General features: G+C 40.6%; 4 protein-coding genes across 4 annotated transcripts; 3 read left to right on the forward strand and 1 right to left on the reverse strand.

Moving 5' to 3' along the window:
- Positions 1 to 3,597, forward strand: LOC136237102 (leishmanolysin-like peptidase). The gene is made up of 16 exons (XM_066027385.1): positions 1 to 141; positions 383 to 800; positions 854 to 957; positions 1,004 to 1,095; positions 1,680 to 1,755; positions 1,806 to 1,891; positions 1,939 to 2,004; positions 2,055 to 2,161; positions 2,214 to 2,323; positions 2,367 to 2,466; positions 2,516 to 2,680; positions 2,754 to 2,909; positions 2,956 to 3,126; positions 3,182 to 3,358; positions 3,417 to 3,445; positions 3,504 to 3,597. The coding sequence occupies exons 1-16, from the start codon at positions 1 to 3 to the stop codon at positions 3,570 to 3,572; spliced, it is 2,067 nt and encodes a 688-aa protein (XP_065883457.1). The 3' UTR covers positions 3,573 to 3,597.
- Positions 3,598 to 4,553: 956 nt separating this feature from the next.
- LOC136267969 (aprataxin and PNK-like factor) lies at positions 4,554 to 8,406 on the forward strand. The gene is made up of 9 exons (XM_066063192.1): positions 4,554 to 4,688; positions 4,736 to 4,807; positions 4,870 to 5,044; positions 5,451 to 5,788; positions 6,032 to 6,267; positions 6,497 to 6,631; positions 6,680 to 6,732; positions 6,782 to 6,832; positions 8,079 to 8,406. Exons 1-9 carry the CDS (start codon positions 4,608 to 4,610, stop codon positions 8,312 to 8,314), a joined length of 1,377 nt encoding a protein of 458 aa, XP_065919264.1. The 5' UTR covers positions 4,554 to 4,607; the 3' UTR covers positions 8,315 to 8,406.
- On the reverse strand, positions 8,265 to 15,055 carry LOC136267964 (uncharacterized). Its single transcript, XM_066063184.1, has 24 exons — positions 14,892 to 15,055; positions 14,760 to 14,839; positions 14,553 to 14,707; positions 14,378 to 14,508; positions 14,190 to 14,325; positions 14,036 to 14,115; positions 13,910 to 13,986; positions 13,687 to 13,864; positions 12,968 to 13,060; positions 12,706 to 12,917; positions 12,426 to 12,497; positions 12,322 to 12,372; positions 11,920 to 12,086; positions 11,653 to 11,733; positions 11,510 to 11,596; positions 10,889 to 10,946; positions 10,665 to 10,826; positions 10,341 to 10,387; positions 10,253 to 10,294; positions 10,016 to 10,202; positions 9,512 to 9,775; positions 8,999 to 9,114; positions 8,563 to 8,664; positions 8,265 to 8,508 (listed from the first exon to the last, which is right to left on the reverse strand). The coding sequence occupies exons 1-24, from the start codon at positions 14,977 to 14,979 to the stop codon at positions 8,379 to 8,381; spliced, it is 2,796 nt and encodes a 931-aa protein (XP_065919256.1). The 5' UTR covers positions 14,980 to 15,055; the 3' UTR covers positions 8,265 to 8,378.
- LOC136267974 (translin-associated protein X-like) lies at positions 15,047 to 15,940 on the forward strand. The gene has a single exon (XM_066063198.1). It carries the CDS (start codon positions 15,090 to 15,092, stop codon positions 15,855 to 15,857), a length of 768 nt encoding a protein of 255 aa, XP_065919270.1. The 5' UTR covers positions 15,047 to 15,089; the 3' UTR covers positions 15,858 to 15,940.
- The last annotated feature ends 14 nt before the right edge of the window (positions 15,941 to 15,954 follow it).

Below are 15,954 nucleotides of genomic sequence, written 5' to 3' on the forward strand. Positions count from 1 at the left end.
ATGTTTTGTTCATTTTTGTTCACTTGTTTTGTGTTAGTAGAGTCAGCTAAGATGTTGAGTAGTTTGTTCACTCTAGTGTTGTTCTTGTTGGTTAGTAGTTGTAATGGCAGAGAAGTTCATGCTGAGTGTGGATCAGTAAAGGTTTGTTGGGTCATGAATATCATTAGCATGCTGAATATTGAAAAGTTCATGTGTGGGAGAGAGTATCTAACTACCTGTACAAACATACTGTATTAATACCTCTACTGGTGGTAGAGAACTGTTAATGAGACTAGAATGAGGTGTTACTTGTTGCAGTGTGTTTGCTGAATATGTTCCAGTTAGATACACTTTCCCATACAAATATGAGATATTGGTATGAGACTGCCCTTCACTATTGTAGGTAGACTATCCTCTCTTAAGGGGTAGGGTTGAGGGACCACGTGAGGCAACACAACGGCCAATCCGTATTGTAGCTCAGTTTATCACTGCTAACATTTCTGCTGATGTATTGAGCCAGACACAGACAACCATCAATGCTGCCATACAATACTATCAGGACATCTTGTCAGTTAACAGGTTCACTACAGGTCTCGCAGCACCTCCAACATGTCGAGAACGAGTAAACGACATCACTCAGTGTCCCACGTTAGTCCGTCCCATGTGTGGTCCACACGTACATGTCTCAGCTGAACACACTGGGACCATTTTGATCTGTAATGTGGATATGACAGAATGTCGGGAGCGTGGCATAACAGGCCCAAGTGGTCCTGGGGTGTCTGATGCAGACTATGTGCTGTATGTCACTTCTCAACAAGATGGTATGGAACATAATCACTTGGTATGATCTGATTATGGTATTGTGTTCACACAGCAACTTGTGATAATGAGCCGATAGTAGGGTATGCTGGTCCCTGTGCATATGCTCAAGATCAGGGCAACCAGCCATACATGGGCTTTATTAATATCTGCCCAATGGTGAGCTAGAATAGAATCAATGACAGTCACTTACTCACTTTTACAGGCATTCACAAGATATGATAGTGAATTTGTGAACTTGTTTGTACGTCATGACATAACACATGCCCTGGTGTTCCTGGACAAGCTACTAGTTTTGTGAGTGTGACATATGCACTGACACTGTGACATACATACTGACAGTATGACATATGTACTGATAGTGTGACACACAATGTGAAAACCTGGACGCCTGTATTATCATGGTGACTTCACTGTCCTTTTTTTCCAAGTCAGTTTATGTACAGTAAATTACACAAGTGTTTGGCAAAATTTGCAAGTTAAAAATTGTGACTGGATTTGCGAAAAGGGGTCTTCCACACACATCCAATTCTGTAAACTTGGGATAGTGTTCAAGCAATATATTAACCTGAAATGTTCACCATCTATTCAGCTATGTTGGTGCTCACTTCTGACTAAATTTCAAGTCAATAGCTGTTTCCTATCTGAAGTTATGAATTGTCAAAGTTGGAAAATTGGATGTGTGTGGAAGACCCCTTTTCGCAAATTCGGTCACAATTGCAGATAATTCACTGAACTTTAGTATTTGCTTGACAAATTGATTCACTAAACTTTAGTTTAAATGTTTAGGTGTTTTCAAGTGTCCATATTAACAGTTGCACTCTGACATACAACATACATACTGAATGTTACAGAAGTCACTAGCTATGCTGATGTTACAGGTTTCCTGAACATGATGAGGTGCGGACAACAACTCAGGTGGACGGACAGACTGTTACTATGATCTCAACTCCTAATGTACAGATCACATGACCCCAACTTTGTTATAATATCTGTCATTACATTAGGTACAGTATGCAGTTCAAGAATATTATGATTGTAACAAACTGACTGGTGCTATATTGGAGAATGATGGTGGAGCATTAACACAAGGGTGAGTGGGATAGGTGTAATAGTGACAATGTTTAGTGTTTACTACAGTCACTGGGAGTCTCGCGTTCTCTTCCCTGAGCTAATGAATGGCATCCTTTATGAGCACCTAGCTGAGTGAGTATTAGACCAGTTCGTATAACACTATTACACTGTCATGATTGTAGCTTCACTTCAGTCAGTAACATCACGTTGAGCCTGTTTGTCGATAGTGGATGGTACACTGTAGACTACACAACTGGTTTATCAGGTTATCAAGTGTTATGGGGAGCTGGTATGTAGCTACATGGTGTGGTCATGAAGTCATGCGACCCATATTGTTCCAGGTCTTGGCTGTGATTTCACAGCAGCAAACTGTAACAACTCAGCCTACCCGTATATGTGCACTCCTTGTTGTGACAGTCATGTACAGTGTAGCTTTGACTATCAAGGATTTGTAAGGATGGATTATGGTTTCTTAACATCATTTAGCATTACAGGGGTACTGTACTCGGCCGCCATTACATGATGGCTGTGGTGTAGTGTTGCCAGGGAGGTTCTGTGTTAACAACAATGATGCTATTAACATCACTGACTTCAGTAAGTTTTCAGCATGACACTCTGTAATATTACTCTCTTTCCGTCTCAGTTCCAGTCAACACATCCATTGGTGGCTCTATACTGACATTCAACCAACAGTCAATATGTACAGAAGCTGGCAGGCCAGCCGACGCCTTTAACATCAACTGTGTCCAACATCGATGTTCCCAGTTGACTGAAACTGACTTATTTGCTCTGCAAATCCGAGCACGGGGTAAGGTGCCATCTATACACCTTGGCTTCGTGTACACTGTACAGTTTGTTATACTGTTAAACTTTTTATATAGTCATCAACAGTGACCAGACAGTCAATGAATGGTGTAGATGGCCAGGACAAGTCATATTAGACAATAGAGTACTGTGCCCTCCAGCAGATCTAGTTTGTACCCGGAGTAGTGAGATTACTACTGTTGACATTGATGATGACTCTATTCCTCCTCCATGTGAGAGCTACTATAAAATTAACCATCATTACATCATCATGTTTAGTCTGTGACATATCATGTGGGACTTGTCAGTCACCTAAAAATCCTGCTACATGTCTCACATGTGAATCTGGCCAGACCCGGCTGAATGGACAAGCACCCACAAATTGTCTTGATATAGACAACCCCTGTGGTGCAAACACCTACCAAAGGTTTGACTCAGGAGGCTGTGCTGGTGAGATGATTTGCTATCATCAGAAAGATTTTAATAATGCTTTTCTCCTATTCAGAATGTCCAAGTGGGTGTGCCCTGTGTACAGGACCACTCAACTCAGATTGTCTCAAATGTGTTGACCCCTCACTGTACCTGGACACTACTGATGAGCTAAGCACTCCATGTTCTGACTGTTCCAGTAGCAGAGGTGTTGTGGCATTTACCGATCAGTTTGGGAGAAAATTATGCATCGGTATGTGTGTGTGTGTTGTGTGTGACTAGTGTCTTAACTGTTGCAATATTGTTCACAGAATCTGATGATGACAATTCTGGAAACACAGTAAGTAATTGACTCAATTCTTACTTGCAGCACTCTAATGTTGTGTACTCCACCGTAGGTCACTGGTACCCATGTTGGAGTATTGATTACTGCACTAGTAACATTGTTAATACAGCACTTCTATTAACAATATAATTATGATGATGATAATACCATGTGATATAGAAGTCGGTATAATACCAGACATAGCTATACCATAAGATATTTGTCCGAGTGTTCTTTTTATACATACCTCTAGTCTCACAGTGTCCATAGTTCATTTATCTTGCTACTGGGTATATCCCCACTGCATTTTTATGCCATTGTTGGGTTTGCAGCCAAGTTGAAATGCACTATATAAACAAGCACTTAGCTATTCTGTTTCCAATTTGGATAGCCAATAATGACTCACCCTCCCACACTCAGTACTGGATACATGCAATTATGGTCACATTGTGCTACTCAATAGACAGTACATTGATTATCATGCTTTACATTATTATTACCATGTATGCATCAAGATGTTATAAGTGTGCATGTCCACATAGTATACTTGGCTCCAAGTAGTGAAGGGACTTCACCTCACATCCCAATTGTGAGTATCATACAATCAATGAAACCCAGGGCATCACACTGAGTTGGGTGAGAAGACATATTGCTGAACAGGCTTGATGGAGTCACGTGTAAAGAAGCCATTTTAGAAGTTGTGTTGTTTGCAGTACATTTAGTAGTTGCACAGCTTCCACCAATAGTTATAGCTATGGCTACTGCACTAAATGCCATCATAGTGGCTATGCTATTTGTGGTCATACAGCTTTACATAGTTATTGGTAAGATCAATCACATTCTCAGACAAGTCAGCTGTCCTGCCAGGGTTACTGTGATCCACAGTCAGAGCTATGACTGCTCTATTAGAGTATAGCTACTATTGTTACAATTTATTACTCGCAATACCAGTCTATCACAGTATAAAGGAGATCATAGGTGCAGTATATAGCAGCCGGGGTACATTATCCGGCTATGGGTGCAGCCATCTATGGCGAGCTCTGGGCGAGATCTATATGCCGCATAAGTGTGGTGCTTGATAGTGATTTATAAACAAGCACCATATTTAAGTAATTATCCTAAGATTTTGCTAAATACCTGATGTTGATAGATAGCTGAAGACGGTGTAAAGACTATCATGTTTCGCTTGCTGGGAGCAGACTGTAACATAGATGTTCCAAATGGTACTAATGTGCTAGGCAGGGGACCATTTCTTAAAGTACGTTCCTTCCCAACGTCAACAATTCGTATTTTGTGTCCTGCTAGGTCACCGATAAGCGAGTATCAAGGAGTCACGCGACACTTGTCTGTAACGGAGAGAAACTAGAGCTGATACCGGTAAGTAAGCTTGTCTCGTGATGTGTGGAGGTGTGGCATTATCTGGAGGCTTGCTTTTGCAGAAGCATAAAAACCCGTGTTTTTTCCGGAAACGTGGTTCAGCTGATTTTATCATGCTTGCCAAAGACGTACCACAAGTCTTACAAGATGGAGATGAGTTTTCACTGCTACCAAAAGAGCTAATCTACAAGGTTGAAGAAGTGAAGTCTACCGATAGCCTCCCTACAAAATCTACAGGTTTGTTAAAATAATTTGAGGACGATCTCGTCCTCTTCTTCAGGGTAGCGCTTATCAATTAGTGTTCCCTTGATTATCCGACCCCCTTGGTACCAAGATGTGTGCAGATAATCAAAAAGTTTGAAGCCCATTCTAGAATGCACACTGTTCGGATAACCGAGTGTTCGAATAATTTATGGTGGGATAATTGAGGGAGCACTCTGAAAAAAGAGTTAAACGATGGGCAGGAGGTCATTATAGAAAATAGTTCAAGCCATAGCAACTTTGGGCTATCTGAGTAGCTGTTTATTTCAGTAGCAATAGTTTTGAGGTGGTGGGATAAGAAGTGATGAGAGTGGGGATGAGAAGCAATCAAGTTTACATAATGATTTAACCAGTAAGTTAGTGACTGTATCTGTTGTGTAAGGTGACAATGAGACACCTGCTGAAGTTACCCCTGATAGAGATGAACCTTTATCCACTGGAGTGACTGCTGATAGAGGTGGTGATGGTGAAGAGCCTGCTATTGCTACAGACAAATCAACTACAGACGAGACTACTATTACTACTACAGAAAAGGCTACTGACAAAACCACTTCAAGTGATAGTTTGAAGGCTCGTAAACTCCCTCCATGGTTGTTAGCTGCTAAGAGTGATGTTACTAAGGAGGAGACTAAGAAGAAGACCACTACAACTACCAAAACTGCTACTGCTGCTGCTGCAACAAAGAGACCTAAGCCACCAGAGGCAGCACCGGCTAGCAAGGTAACTTGTTGGTGGTACAGGGTAGGAAACAAGGTTGAGAAATTATTGTATTTGTGGGGAGAAATTTACCTTGTGTGAAATTTTTCTTCATGAGTTATCAGTGTCTAGCTAGCTGAGTAGCTAGCAAAATCAAAGTAGCAATCTTATCAATTACCTAGTAATTTGTTACCCTCAATACTGGACTGGGTGAAACATAAATCTCTTTACTGCCTAATTGTACCATACAGTGTACACATATTACAGAGACCTACTACAACTGCTGCTAAGAAAGACACTGCTATAAAGAAAAAGGAAGATGATGACAGCAAGACTACTATAGAAACAAAGGAAGATGGTGACGAAGACAATTATGAACATGTTACTACTAAGATGGACACAACTAAGCCATCCACCAGTGATGATGGAGGGAAGAAGGAGACCAAAAAGGACACCACTGATTCTGACCTTCTTCCTTGCCCATTTGGCAGGAAATGTTATCGGTTAGTGAGCAGTGATGGCTACAAGGTGGCAAGGCTCCACATGTACTGTACATGTACTGTACATGTACAGTAAATGAACATGATGTAGTATTGAGATGGAGTCACTCTACTTTGTGTCTCACTGGTCACACTCTATTTTGCTATTTTGTGGATGAAATCTCATGCAACCACAAAATTTATGTGCTTTGAAAATTTGTCCCCATATATATATATATATACCCCTATATAGCAAGAACCCAGCTCACTTCAAAGAGTACTCCCATAACTTCTCAGACGATGATAAAGATGATGACAAGAATAGTGGTGATGATGATGATGATGATGATGATAGACCAGCTTGTCCCTACGGGACAGCTTGTTACAGGTGATGATGTCACCATGATGTAATGATGATGTCATAGTGACATCACAGGAAGAACCCTCTTCACAGGAAGCAATATTCACACAATAATTCTCCAGTGAGAGGTGTGTACAAGTGTTATTGAGTGTGTGACATGAGTGTCTATTACTGTAGCAACCGATGACTCCTCCCCAACTAGAGCTAGTAGGAGGCCAAAGAGGAAAGGTATTGTCACGTAGTAGACAGGGAATCAATACCACGAGCATCATATTCTGTTTACTAAGCTGGTTGTGCAATCAATATTCCAACAATAGGTGGAAATACTCCCACTTGTTGTTAGGGAGTACTACCTACCTTTAGGACCATTCATATGGCCTCAATAATGAGGTGGCCTTATTGGACCTACTTGACATGGTCACTATAATGAGGTACTATATTTACTGGAAAGAATTAATGTGTACCAGCATAGGCGTATAGGGGAGCTTCTAGCATGTTTCATGTAATGTCACTCTCACATTATCTGTTATAAAGTGGTCCCAGTGTATATGGCAAGTTATAATAACTAGAAGCCGAACTGGAATCAGGAATGGAACAGAACGACCAAACTTTTGTGCACACCGTTTTAGCCATGCAGCCATGTATGTTTACTTGTAATATCGAGACTGTGACACTGTTTTACTCTAATAGAGCAATCGGCTAGCTATTAGTCACTGTTCCAGTTGTATAGCAGGGTTCTGTAACTACTTTAAGTCAGTGGCACTGACACATTAAAACTAGACAGTTATGTCAAAGACTACTTGGGCCCAATATTATCATGGCTTTGGCATACTAATGAACTAGCTAGTGTGAATACTAAGCCGCCTTATTATGCCCAGGGGATTAGATTTGCTATAATTCACAAAAATAAAGTATAGCATTAAGATAAATGTCTATAGTTATTGTTCTTACAAGCAAGTCAGAGCCAATAAATTGTGGACGGAGGTTACTCCGTTATCTTATTGTTCTAGGGAAGTAACTAACTGTTCATGTATGTAAAATGGTAGATAGGATTGACAATGTGACTGTAATAGTGGAATTGTTCTTATCCATTGATAAGCTCTCTTGATTTTTTTCTGGAGGTCCAGTAGCTAGTGTGATCGTTATGGTGGGGATCCACATGTATGCAAGCATTTAACCATGATACTGTGTGAACACTACAGCAACAATATACAGGGGAAAAAAAGACTACTATACATAGCGACTGCTTTATTAGAGCATAGCTGATTGCTCTATTGGAGTAATTCAGTCTTCAAACTGTGTCTATAAGCCTGTCAGTCTTGATACACATAAAGTACAATATACACATGCAGCTGCATGAATGACAGAGCTAAACAGCGAGCATTCTGTTCCATATTCTGCCAGTGTATACATACATACTCCAATAGAAGTTCATTCTGATCACATGACCTTTACACAACTCCTACATATATAGCTAACAAGAGGAGTGCCCTAGCTGGTGACAGTGATGATGATGGAGAATCCAACACGTATGACTACACCGACAGCTTCATTGATGATGCTGCCTTGTCACCAAGTAATGATAGTACTGAATATGGCGGAGAATCAGAGGATTCTGATTGGGCACCTGCAGACCATGAGGACGTCAGTGAACTAGTAGTTGAAGCAAAAGGTTTTGTCACTAACAAGAAAATGCACAAACCAGTTTGAAGCATACAAATATAAATCTTGTTGTTGATTTGTGAGTTAATTTCTACATATGTAATGAAATAGTTCAAATTACTAATTCTTTTCCAATCAGAGTAGTAGTCAGTTGTTTCAAATGACTCATAACTTGCTCCTTGTTTCCGCCTCCTCCCATCTTATCCCATAATTTACTGTACCGATCCACCAGGGCTAGTAACCTGTATGGAGATGTGATATGATGAGATGGGATAGCGTGTACGTACATGTGTTACCCATTAGCTATGTCTGTCCTTGAAGTCAATGACAATTTGAAGATGTCCACACAACCCTCTTGATCACTCTTACTGTATGCTACCAGTACTGCACGGATCAGCCTGGATAAAGTGAAGCATTTCATTATACAACATGGTGCAGTAGTTTATCTGTAATGAAATCACTGTTCAATAAGAGTTATTTCAGAATAGGTGAATGTTTTATTAGGGTTCACAAATTCACTTATCTGAGCACTCTTTTATTGATTGCAGATAAGTGAGGGTCTACTGTACTATGTGCACCACATAATTATACGCAATACACTACATGGTACTGCACATACACCACATATTAAACAGCACACTACATACCATACAACACTACACTGTATGGTCTGCAAGACAAACAACAGACTACACTGCACACACAGAGTATACCACATACTACACTCCTCACTTGCAGGCTAACAACAACAGATCAGCTGATAACATTACTTCCTCCTTCAGCCACGATGGGTTGGAGGATACAGACGCCAACTTGGATTGGGCACCTCTGATGTCACCGAAACATTTCTAACAGCAACAACAAATAATTACAAAATGGAATACAACTATAGAGCAAGTTGAAAATCTTGTCTATGATAAGATAAAGGGTTTTGGTCCTAACAGTCATACACTTTTACCAAGTGCAAAAATGAGCCATGTACTGAGGTCCTGCGCAAATTAGGTCACCTGTCTAAACCAGCCAACTTTGAATGTGTCGTGCAACCCAAACCAGGTGGCACATAACTAGAAAACTTGTAATTTAGTAGGTAAGAGTAAGGATCTACACAGCCCAGATCCAGGAATTCCCTCTGCATGGAACCACCAATACTTGTATGCCACAAGGATTAATAACAAGAAGGCTGAACGCTTGTATAGCAGGGAGTTCCAAGGTGTCTATTGGAGTTCTATTATAAAGTAGTGTTACCTTCAGAGCAACCACATCCAGATAATTCACTCCAATCACATCAGGAGACAAGAGGATGCCATAAAACACATCATGGTCTCTCATGTGATGTCGTTGTGGTAACACGGGCACCTTCACTGCTGATGGAAGGCGGCTGGTGATCATGTAATTCCTGGTTGGCATGTTGGCAGAGAGGGTGGACAAGCTCATCAAAATGTCTCCCATCTTATCACCAGCAAACAAGTGAGTGTTAGCTATAGCCGGTAACCACTCTGTTAACTCCTCCTGTGTGACAAGAACCAGTAGTGTAATTATGTAGCTCAAGGAATAGATGACTATATAGCTATAGCAAGGTACACAATATAGTTGGTTAAGAACATTGTTATAATATTTATAAAGTAGTATAGCAAGGTTGCTGAAAGAATGCTCTATTAGAGTATTGTAGTTTAAGGTGCTACAGTCGACCTCAAAACACTTATCTATTCACTTGTGACTTGATAACCGATACATCACTACCATGCTAACCTTAGTAGTGGTGGAATTCCATGACATTGCTGCGGCTGCTGTCAACGGCAACAGACTGGATGTTGTAAAACGCAGAGGATATGCCCCCATCCAATCACAGATCATTAATCCAATGGCTCCTGATCTCAATCCTGATTGGACAGATTGTTCTAACAGTGGCAGACAGGAAGTGATGTCGCCTGAAATACTATGGGCAACCCCCTCTAATTATGGTTATGTGATACACTATATTAATACCTGTTGTATGACATTGTACTGGGGCACACATAAAAAGGAACTCTGTCGAGTGCAGCAGTAATTGACATAATCCATAAACATAACCTACCCAGACTGCGAGAGTACAGTACAACGTTGATCAAAATCTTTGTCACCCTATATACATATGAGAGTGTAGAACATGTGTAATACTAGACACACACAGATACACACACGGACACAAAGCAATGCAAGCAGCAAAGTACAGCCTTTTGCCACTAGTACCCCACAGGAGACTCTACTATATTTAAGGCAAGGGCACCCGAATTCACCACCCATTATGTGAGAAAAGGACAGTGGCATTTGCTTCCCCAATTAACACCAGGTCCTCATTAGTAGAGGTGATTGAAGTCTCTTGCTCAAAAGAAAATACACAACACACACACACACACACCACAAACAGTGGTTCCAGTAAGATACAATCCAATGCAGCACTATGCAGTAGACTGGGGTACTGGTGGAAGGCACTACTCCAACACTGCAATGTCTTGCCATGATGTACAGCCATCTGTTGCAGCACCTTCAGGTGGGCTGTGAAACAACTAGCAGGATCATTCTGCAATAAGAAGGTGTAAGAAGGTTACAACATTAGTGGCAATGATTGGCTAAACAACATACCTGTGAAGATCTCCAGTGACAGAACTCAGTAGTCAGGTCCAGTCCAACATTCATGAAACTACATAGAGAAAATGTAACCACCTCAAAAAAACGCAATGATTGTCACATTAATCATCTGTAATACCCTAATACAACATACAATGGAGGCACTTGGCAAGTGTTTCAGGTGCATGACAAGTACTAGGACAGTACATGTACTGTAGACAGTACTGTATTTTCGCTGATTTTGCAGTTTTGGGGAAAAATTTATCCTGAAATATTTAGACTTCCACATAGTCTAAAACATTTTGGGAGGTTTGCAAATCACGAAAAATTTACCCCTCAAAATATTTATGCTATATGGTATTTGAGTGGATTAATACACAGTGAGCGACATCACTGGGCACAGGGATCTAAAAATAAATCGTGGATCCGAAATGAAAGCCAGGTAATATAGGGTCACAATAGCTGCTACAATGAGCAAACAGGTTGATCCACAAGTAAAAAATACTGTATAGGAGGTTAAGTGGACAGGAATTTAAAATTGATAAAATTAGGGGTGTCCGCCTAATTGGAAACCCTGCCAACATTATTGCGTAGATGAATACAGTATACACACACCCACACTACAGAGTTTCTTACTCTGAAGAGAAGTTAGATAGTAGTTGGAAGTGTAGATCAGCTAACAACTTCTTCCTGTTACCAGCTAGGGGACACAGACATGATGCTCTGTTAGGAGGGGACCACAAGTAAAGAGAAGACAACTAAAGAACAATGTTACGTACCCAATGGATGGCTGCTTGTTGTTGGTGTCACTATCATCTGGTATATATTCTCCTAACTCTGAGTACTCTGAGTGTTTGAGCCTAGCCAATGAAACAACAGTAATAACACACTGTAATGTCTTCTTGTGCAGTAGCTAAAGTAAGGAATTAATACTACATAACAATTTTGGTACCACCACATTTGGCTCTCTATTGCAGCAAAAATAGACCAAGTCAATCACTTATAAAGAAGCTCCACTGTAGTGATCACTGTAGCGATAAGCTTACCATTCCTCAAAGTGGCTCAAGCTGTCTTGGAAAGGAACAAGTGAGATGAATTGTCTAGCACAGTAGCACTCGAGGGCTGTGAGGTCACCGCTGGAATATGGTTGCTTGTCTTTCCACACTTTCTCATGTCCATAGTACGCATAGTTGTTCTCAAAACGTAACTGCAGCTAGAATAGTAGGAGGGGCTCACTACCACCCACACCACAGCATGTTAACATTGAGCTGACAACACAAAAGAGTGTAATAACTCAAGAATGGAATAAAACAAGGGCAATACTACAATATATGAAACTTATTTCCTATGGAGAAAAATATAAGCAGTGCCCTATTCCTAAAAATAAGTCAACTGTCCGCTTGTATCAGCTCAACGTGAAGTTGCAAACATAAAGGATCTCTGCTCACCTGGTTATACTTAAGGTAGGAGAGCACATCAACAATGTACTTTAGTACTTCCTGTAACAAGGGTGTGTGGCTAATGACATCACATTACTTCACAGTTACATTACCAATGACAGGTGTGCCCCTTGAGACAAATCCAACATTGCTGAACGATAGCACATGTCCGGCCAATCATAAATCTGTGAATATATTAATACACTGCTTTTTGTGTATTTCAAAATCTTGATCATGTATGGAGCCAAGTTAGGAGTCCCAAATAGCACAAAATTTTGACAACTGTTGAGAAAAGCTACTGCCAAAACTCTGTTATATGATACACCTTTTTGCACTTGTACACTACTTCACTCAAGTACACTTGGCCCTATGCCTGATCTTCATTATACTCACTGTTAACTGTGGGATCCCTTCTTTAGGAGGAAACAGTTTCAGCAACTGTACTAGTGTCTGTAGACCATACCATGCCCCTACTGGGCTGGCACCAACCACAGTAATTTGTTCGTTGTTAATGATGATACGGTAAGCTTGATTATTGGAAAACAAGGTCTCATTGACTAAGAACACTACTGAACTTGCGATGAATAGGTTGTGGACAAAATGATCTGAAAGAAAACGTAATAAAACGTACACACTACTGTAGTGTATTGAGCACCTTTCTGAGCTGATTGTATAATGAAGGAGTAATCAGTGCTCTCCAACATGGTATATACCCCATCTAGCATATCCAGTAATGCTGTCTTGTGCTCTGTAAACAGTACAAGACACAGTGACTGTATACCATACATACGAGATCTTTCGCAGTGGGAAATAAGATCTTTATGGTAATTGATGATGACATAGAAATGTGCAGTAAAGTTAGTTTCATGTCTGAATAACATGTACTCAATACAAAGGAGATTCACAGAAACTGATTTACAGTTTAATGCAAACTGAAAAATCCACAAAAGTATTCTAAGGTTCTAACAGATTAGTATTATCTACATATACATACTCAGAGGAGGTCGGTCGCATGTCATCATTCATCTCGTGATCTCAAAGGAAGGGTTGAACTAATTCAACCTTCACACCTCTTAATATTCTAAAGGACGGATTGTATATCCATACCAGAGCATCCCAGTTGTATTACAAGCCTTCTCAGTACAATGCGCTGCTTTCCTAGCTGCTAAACAAGCCTTAACACATAGAACAACGCTTGGTTGCAAAATTTCGCATCATAGGATTATGATGCGTGACCAACCTCCTCTGATACATACTTAAACAAAGAAAAATCGTAGACAAACATTCACAGTTTAAGTGCAAGGGTGGTAAGTTAAGTGTGAAATCCACAATATGTAGTTTTTCACGACTACAGATCAGAATTACAGTACTCACTTCCATTGGGACTAACAAGAAAGGTTAGTGGGTCATTTATCTTTGCTGCAAACCTATCCCCCTCATGTTGTACAACATTCTGTGGTCGAGGACAAAGCAACTGTAGGCGATCATCCAATGTACACACACTTCTAGTGACTACATTATCATCTGTGTTGGTGGTGACTGGGTGCTCTTCCTGCTACCAAGAGTAGCATAGTAACTTGTGGAATGTGTGACTTACCTTGTTTTGGGTTTCATCTGGTGAAGCCTGTTGTTGATCTGGAGAGGAAATATCTCCATTTCTCTGCTCCACCGGTACTGAAATATCACTTTACAATCACACCTGCAGAACACAGTGGCTACTCACTGGTTTCATCACTAATTCTACTGCTGCCATCCCAATTACAGCCATCTAGTAAGTCACTTGGAGTTTTACCTTCTATTGAACTAAACAAGATGCTTGTATATAACACTGTTGCACATAATAATATTTTGCACAATTTAAATAATGGTTTACATACCCACTAGTTGCTGCGATGTTTTTATCTGCTCCAAGTCTTAACAACTCTTGCACGACATCCCAAGACTTAGCAGCAACTGCGTCATGCAATGGAGTCTCCCCTTTAGCATTGACACTGTTCACTGGTAGGCCATGTTCTAATGCACGGAGCAGGGATGGGACGACGTGCAGTGTTACAAACTGGTTTACCACATAACATCTGGACTACTTGTACAGTAGAATAAGATCCAGCCCAGTGTAGTAGTGTATTATTAGCTTCACTGGTGTCTCTCACATCAACTGGTATCCCACAGGATAGCAGGGCACGCAGCAACTGTATACTATACACCATTATAAATATACTATAGTACTGATTAGGCCTCACTTGTTCTTGCCAACAGCTTGGAAAGTCTCCCCGATGTACACATCTTTGACAGCATTGCCTTTAGCCAACTGGTAAGGATTCCTTCCTTGATTGTCCACAGCACAAGGGTCTGCTCCTGCTGTCAACAGTGTTCTCACAATATCACCATGACCACGCTGTGTTGGAAACAATGACTTCTTTGTTGTACACACACCAAATGTATGGTACCTCTGTTGCCACGTGCAATGGTGTAAGTGAGTCTTTATTAGTCTCCTTTAGTAAGTCAGCTACTTCAACAGCCGGGGTAGCTACAATTATGGGTGATATAAAATAGCGCGGGTTAATTGTGAGCTACGTTACTTGTTTCTATCTTATTGACAACAGCCTGGATAATGCTAGTTCGTCCGTGCTCTATCGCAGTAAATAATATCTCCTTAGCTTCTTCCATGTCCACTTGTTACTAGTGTGCGTCTATTGAAATAAACTAACCGTCTTGGTATTTCCATAAATTTATTCTTGAATTACATTATTTATTGAACTCCAACATCACGTGGCTTCATGGCGCAAAGGATTGGAACCAAAAGAACTAGAGACGAGGGCCATGAAGCACTAAGTCAGAACCAGCCGGTTACTGGTTGTCAGAGCTCACAATATGTAGAGATCTGTACACTGTTTCGACAATACCAACAAGAGCTGGACAGTAGTCATGATAAAAAGGAGAGACTTGTTAAACTGAGTAGAGATGTGACTATACAAAGCAAGAGGATAATATTTCTCCTTCACAGATTGTTATCAGTAACTGATAGAGGGGTGATCCTCAGTGAAGCCGAACAAAAGCTGCACAATGTGATGAACTTGTTACATAAAATTGCGGAGGAGCTAAAGACAGAGGATCCAGCCAGGTACAAGGGAGCGTATTCACCAGGAGTACAGGAGTTCATTGAGGCGTTATCCCTATATCACTACTGGAAAGAGAACAGTTTATTATCATATGCTGCGGCACAATCCTACCTCACCTTTGAACGAGATGTTGACCAAGAGTCTGTTGTTTTATTTCTCAACCCCTTTGACTATCTACTAGGTATAGCAGACCTCAGTGGAGAGTTAATGAGAGTTGCTGTTAACTCTGTTGGACTGGGTCACTGTGACTTACCCCCTGTAGTGGTGCAGTTTATGAGAACACTTTATTGTGGTTATGTGGCACTAAATCATGGATCAATGAACAGGGAGTTCCACAGCAAACTGGAAATGTTGCTAAATAATTTAGTGAAAGTTGAACAAACTTGTTATAAGCTGAAGATAAGGGGTTCTGAGTCCCCCACTTGAACAATACGGAATACAGGATTCTATCGCGAAAATACTTTATTTTAGTGTCGTATATCGATGAACAGAAAAGCTTGCGTCACGAAGTCTGTGTAAAGTA

The sequence above is a fragment of the Dysidea avara genome, chromosome 10 (genome assembly GCF_963678975.1).
Source record: "Dysidea avara chromosome 10, odDysAvar1.4, whole genome shotgun sequence".
NCBI lineage: Eukaryota > Metazoa > Porifera > Demospongiae > Dictyoceratida > Dysideidae > Dysidea > Dysidea avara.